Here is a 6,483-nt window from a genome sequence, read left to right as displayed (position 1 = left end):
ATTGGTGGGTCAAAAAATGAAACTTAAGTTTGATAAGTATTGGGGCGATCCTGAAAAGATGAACAAGCTGATTTTTTTTGCTTATATATTTGATCCTACCTCTAAGTTAGATGGTATGGAATATTCTTTGAAAATTATGTTTGGTAATGAGAAGGGTCTGCTTCTGTTTAAGTCTGTTGTTGATGAGCTAACTAGTTTGTATAATGAGTACAAATGCTTGTATGATTGTGGTGGAAGTGGAAACAATACTGCTGTTGTGGGTTCTCAAACCCAACTGGGTTAACCTCAAGGAGGCAATGCCTCAGGCTCAGTCCCCAGTCTTGTGCATGCATCCAGTTCAAGAAAGCCTCCTTCAGTTATGAAAGAAAGATTTAAGCAGCATAGAATAGAAATGGGAACTTCAAGTACTCGAAAGAGTGAACTGGAAGTATACCTTACTGAGGATTTAATGGAGGATGGAGAGGAACTTGAGGTTTTAAAGTGGTGGAAGCAGAATGCCCAAAGGTTTCCAATTTTGTCTAAGCTTTCTCGAGATATTCTTGGTGTTCCCATTTCTACTGTGGCTTCTGAGTCTGCCTTCAGTGCTGGGGGAAGGGTATTGGATTGCTTTAGGAGTTCATTAACTCCTAAATTGGTGGAAGCCCTCATTTGCACACAAGATTGGTTAAGAGCTTCAAGGGCACCTCTGGTGGTTGAAGAATGCATTGATGAACTGGAAACATTTGAGCAAGGTTATGCACTTCTCTCCTTTTCTGATTTTGTTATTTTACTATGCCATTTTTGCTGCTGTATTCTGAACTTCTTTTTTGTTTGTTTATCCAGAGTTGCCAAATGTTGGTCCACCTGCAACATGAAACAAGCAAATGTTGCCTTTTTGCTTTTTGGAAACACATGTGATGTGATACCATGTGTTGTTTGGACCTTCTGGTGGAAGCCAAACTTCTGATTGTCCCTGTCCCTGCCTGCTGAATGGATCTAAGGATCCTTTTTGGTCCCTGCCTGCTGAATGGATCTAAGGATCCAATTTTGTCCATGTCCCTTCTGAACTGAACTGATATATGGTGGTGGAAGCAAAGCAAATTCTGACTTTATCTTCTGAAAGTATGAGTTTCTAACTTTTAATACTTTTTTTGTTATTCAAATTTATAGATTGAAAATGTTTCAAACTGTTCTGAAACTTCCTAATTCAGTTTATTTATTTAACTTATATTTTTGAACTCATTTTTAAATATGTTTTAAACTATTTTGAATAGTTGCTATTTCAGATTCAAACTGCTGTTATAATTTTTATATCTATTTTTAAACTTTTTTAACTAGTTTTATGGGCTGTGATGATGCTTCCACCACTATCAGATTTTGTAAGGCCTATATTACACTGATATGATGTACTGGCTACTTTTTTAAGCCATCATATCTTATGTTTTGTTCGCCTTACAAATGACCAGATAAACTCATAATCTGAGCCCCTGTTTTTATTATTTTTTTTAACTAAATTTTTGTATAAAGAACTTAATTTTTATAACTTGTAAGTTCTGTAATTGTATCTACTTAATCTTTCACAGCTTCCTCTGCAATTCAGCTGCTGGTTTGCTGGATGTGTTTTTGGCAGCTACCCAACTTTCATTTGGGACTTGCTTTTTAAATTCATATATGAATGATACAATGATACAGTTCATAATTTGTATATTTGTGAAGGCCTCTAATTTGTATATTTATGCATACATTGGGGAAATTTTTGTATTTAAGGGTGGGAAATCAAGAATAGTATTAGATTTTGAAGAGAATATGATGTAATTTCTGTATTATTTTCAGTAACTTAGTTTTATCTGTATGCTATTCTTATTTCAAGTTAATTTGTAAAAGGCCTGTAATAAAGCCCAAGGCCCAAAAGTAAGCCCAAATCATACTACCGAACCGAAATCAAATTGAACCGACCAAAAAAAATCGGTTATAAATCATTCGGTTTTCATTTAAAAATTTATCAATCTGGTTTTAACATATGATTAAATTGGTACCGTCGGTTTTTGATTTCTAACTACCGAACCGAACCGAACCGACCGACGCACACCCCTACTTAGAGCAAATTTTGTACGGCCTGCTATATACATCAACTCATTATGTTTCATTTTCTCCATATTTAAACATAACATAATTACTACTTCAATTTAATTTTTTTCAAAATTAACATTGAACATCTTTACTATTTCAGTTCAAATTTCTCCAAAAACGTCATATTAACTTCAAAACAAAAACAAAAACTAATTAGAAAGCCATGACAGTGTAAACATCAATTTTTTGAGTAATAACACATTCGTTGAAGATTAAACCATCTGATTTGTTATAAAGTAAAAAATATAAATTGCTGCCATTTTAGTTAGGAAAACCATAACCAGATCTGTTCAGACTCTTTTCTTAGTTCTAGCAATGATCCTCGGCATCTAAAAGTTGTCGCCATGATAAAGACTATTGCATCGCCGATTTTCTTCAGCTCTTGCCGACAATGGATTTTTATTTCTCTGACGGTGAGAGACCACCGCGCTTCCAGTCCGGCCACCGCTGTCCGACTAAGATAACATCACCCAAATTGTCTTCAGTTTCTTCTTTGTTTCAGTTAAGAAGAAGGGGCACAAATGTCCTATTTGAAGTTAAAAACCAACTTATTTTAGGGTATGAGGGAATTGTGAAAGTTTTTCTATTTAATTGAGAGATTTCTGCCAATAAAAAAAGTCTAAGGTAAAAACATAAGAAGGAGGCACTTTTGAGTGATTTGTGTAGATGGCCCATAATTATATTGTTTTATTTTCGGAATTTTGCAAATTTTACAATTATTTACCCTCAGGCCCTACAGCACGAGAATTGGTGGCCCATCTTCGCATAAATGGACAGAGGGCCACTATCAATGGGCCTCCTAACAAGGCCTATATAGAGGCCTTATCCAACTCTACAAACTTTTCAAATAATTTTCAAATGAAAGCTGTTTGTTTATCAGTTTTTGAATCAACGAAACTTGGCGCGTTTATAAATAAGCAAAGGCAGCACCAAACTTGCTCCATTTTCAAAATACATTCAAATTAAACAAAATTTTCAGAGAGAAATAATGGGAAAGAGACTAAGAAAAATCAGGTCGATTTGCAGTTGCAAATCTCCTCGCCTGAGCTACCGCGCCACTCCGCGCTCCGCCTTCAACTGGTTTGTTTCTCTTCCTCGCGCTCATTTTACAAACTCTATAGCTTCAATCTAACTATTGAAATTGTTTTCGTTTTGGCTTGTTTGTGATGTATATATGTTGTAGTTGAAATTTCAATCTGTTTTGTTTCATTTTATGAGTATCTGAAGGTTTGACGGTTAATTTTTCCGATGATTTTTTGCTTAATTAGTCGTAGATTTGGATCAGAAGCTTGGCGATGATCAGCGTATAGCTTGGGTGAAATGTATTTAAGCTGTTTTGAAATCTGAGATTTAGATTTTCCAAAACTTGTGATTCTCGGAATTTTGGCTTCAGTGTATACTATTTATCTGGAGAAAACGTACGCTGTGTCGTTTGAGATCGGTTTGTTTGATAGAGTTGCATTACCGAAATAATTTTTAGTTAATTAGCTAGTGTTTGGCTACTGAGAAAAGACTGATTTTAGTTTTTTTGAATGCACGTTTATATTTTCTGATTTGAACTAACATTTTGTTAGTAGCTCGTTTATTAGACATGGAATAAAAATTTGATTGAAAATTAAACTTGCTATCACTTTACCGCACTTTCTCAGCTGCCAAACAGGTTCATTAAACAGCATAATTGTTTACTGAATGTTAAAGCAGCTTATATTGATAACATATTTGATATCGTCAATATATAATTTCTTAAAAATAATCATGTATTATGTAGTTTATTTGTTTGAATTAATTTTGATTTTTTTAATGTAAACAGCTATGAGGATGATGTGTGGACGGAGATATCCAAGTATTTGGACGGAAAATCGCTAGTGAAGCTTGCGGCAACATGCCGATGGTTCCACGACGTTATTATGCACGACAGTATTTGGAAGTTCGCCTGCCTGCGTGATCTTCAGGTCCCCGATCCAGGCCACGCGGCATTCAAGTGGATCAAGCTCTACTCTTCGCTCGTCGGTAATTATCTTTCTGATTTTACTAAAGAAAAGTTCAAAATGTAAAAATAAAACTAGTCAATTAACAACTTAAGAATGTAAGAGCTAATGCTATTTAATTTAGATAGTCCAATTATCAAATTGAATTAATTATTTTGAGGTTGGTTACTGTTTCTTGGTCAGTTTGGTTACATGTAACTGCAATATTTGTTTAGTTTAGAATCACTAGAACTTTGATTATGATGATCCTCATCAATGACTTTTCGGTTTGTTTTCTCAGATGGCAGCCACTCTTACAGGACTCGCGAGAAAGAGAAGCATCTAGGTCAGTTTCTCTTGTTGTTTGTGGATCTTTGGATGTGAGATGTTTCCATTTCTGAAGGCTACTTTGTGCATTGATTATTGTTTATTATCTGTTCAATGACTATGTTGCATTTAATACCATTAGGATAATTCACAACTATAAAGCTGAGAACATAATACTATTACTCGCACATCCTTATATAGGCGTATTTCTTAATTGGCACCAAATTAGAGAGCAAGTATATTTCAACCGCATTAATCTTACTCCAATCTATTGAATCATGTTTAAAAAGGACTTGCAGTTCTCTGTCTTCTCACTTAATTGAGCATTGTGTTGCGTCTATGTAGACTTATGGTGCACAATTGTGTTGGAGTCTCCAATTTTAATAGCTTGGCCTTAGAGATCCTTCAACTAATGCTGTTCTTTTTTTATTTACGAAACAATCAGATTGGATGAGAATTGGTGCATTCTTTTTCGACTCAAAAGTAGCACTTCTCACTGGGAGACTCAGCTTGCTAGTGAAAATCAGACAACGAGATAGTATAGAGAAGCTATTGGAATCCGGTGGGGCTACTGTTCTGAAAAATATTAAAAAGGGAATTTGGATATCAGGTAATTTCACTTGCATTGCATTGGATGCAACTGCACTAGTAGGTTATATCTTTGCAATTTTCTTGAGAAAGATGTAAATATTGCTATAGTACTATGATTACCTGTGACACAAAATTATCTGTGCTTTCAGATCTGCAACTTGTTCGGTGTCCTGTTTGTGAACTAGACCAATGTGATGGTAAGCAAAGTACTAGTTTAATTGCTGGCCACAGAAGTTGGAATTGTGAATTTGTGCAGATATTTTTTGTTTATTTGTTATGATGTATGAACTACATTAGTAGCCTACTGAAAGCATCTTGATTTTCAACTGAACAACAGAGAGCTGCCTGCTGTAATTGTTTGCTTCTTCTCAAGGTGGATATTTTGAACTGAAGAAATATAGCTTTGCTGTGCAGGAACAATGCAGACATTAGATGCAAGGCACATCGAGCTGTTTCAGTATCCGGATTTTAAGAACGGGAACTGGGAGTACGAGTTGATTGGGTCTCATAAAATGGCCAAGCCTATGGATGCCGCGTGTGGAGGCATCTTTGATCTTAAACACCTCAATGACCGTGAAACCTCTGGTAATGCTTGATACTCCATAAAAATCTCGCATTGTGACATTTTCTTGTCAGCATTAAGCAGTTCAACTACAGTGTAGCATGAGGCTTTTATATGATTAGGGGTATAGGCTAAGTGATTTGTTTTGAAACTTCATTTTTTGTATTTGGACAAATAGATGATCAGGTCTTGTAAATCTAAATAATTGGCAGGTATCTTCAATCTCAAGCTGTGGACAGGAGAACCCAATGATTTCCAACCAAAGGCTATGATCACTTTCCATTCAGTTGCAATCAATACCAATTTACAGAACAATGAAGGTAACACTCTCAAATCTGCACTAAAATGTGTACACATGAGCTTCTGTGCTTGTCAAAGATTGTTATCACCAAAAGTCCCTACTTTAATTTGGTCCTGCACTATTTTCTAATTTGATTATAGTCTCCAACTTCAAAGAACTTACTATGCTATCACTGTTAGTCATTTGCTTCTTTGTCTGTCTCGTCTTTTCTTCGGGAAGCAGGACTCCTTACAAAGTACTTCGTAATGAGAGCCGGATCCGGCGGGGAAGTAGTTTCAATTAGGATCAGCCAGCAGCTTCTGTAATTTAGCTAGAATCTTCCATTTTTCCACAATGTTGTTTACTTTTCCTAGTAGAAAAATTATATTCCTTTACTGTTGTAGTTCAAATGCGCCATTCCTACTCTTATCGACTCGGTATTAACTAGGTACACAGTGTATTCATTTAGTTTCAGAATGATTGAACTTGAATTTTTTTCTTTACCGTAGATTGGGATATAAAATTAATATGATACATATGATATAAGAATAATCTGGTGTTGTGACCTTAGGCTTTTACTAAGCAGCTTTTGATTAGAAGCAATAGCTTACAGGTTGACTTTATTAATTATTTAATATTTTCTGAGA

The 6,483-nt window shown here is 35.3% G+C and overlaps 1 protein-coding gene across 1 annotated transcript; it reads left to right on the top strand.

The window, feature by feature from the left end:
* The first annotated feature begins 3,018 nt into the window (after positions 1 to 3,018).
* Positions 3,019 to 6,409, top strand: LOC126687192 (probable F-box protein At3g61730). Its single transcript, XM_050381630.2, has 8 exons — positions 3,019 to 3,189; positions 3,920 to 4,119; positions 4,378 to 4,422; positions 4,849 to 5,013; positions 5,144 to 5,191; positions 5,409 to 5,579; positions 5,769 to 5,876; positions 6,080 to 6,409. The coding sequence occupies exons 1-8, from the start codon at positions 3,098 to 3,100 to the stop codon at positions 6,160 to 6,162; spliced, it is 912 nt and encodes a 303-aa protein (XP_050237587.1). The 5' UTR covers positions 3,019 to 3,097; the 3' UTR covers positions 6,163 to 6,409.
* The last annotated feature ends 74 nt before the right edge of the window (positions 6,410 to 6,483 follow it).

Source organism: Mercurialis annua, linkage group LG6, assembly GCF_937616625.2.
Source record: "Mercurialis annua linkage group LG6, ddMerAnnu1.2, whole genome shotgun sequence".
Classification (NCBI taxonomy): Eukaryota; Viridiplantae; Streptophyta; class Magnoliopsida; order Malpighiales; family Euphorbiaceae; genus Mercurialis; species Mercurialis annua.
This window is presented reverse-complemented; position numbering and strand designations above follow the sequence as displayed.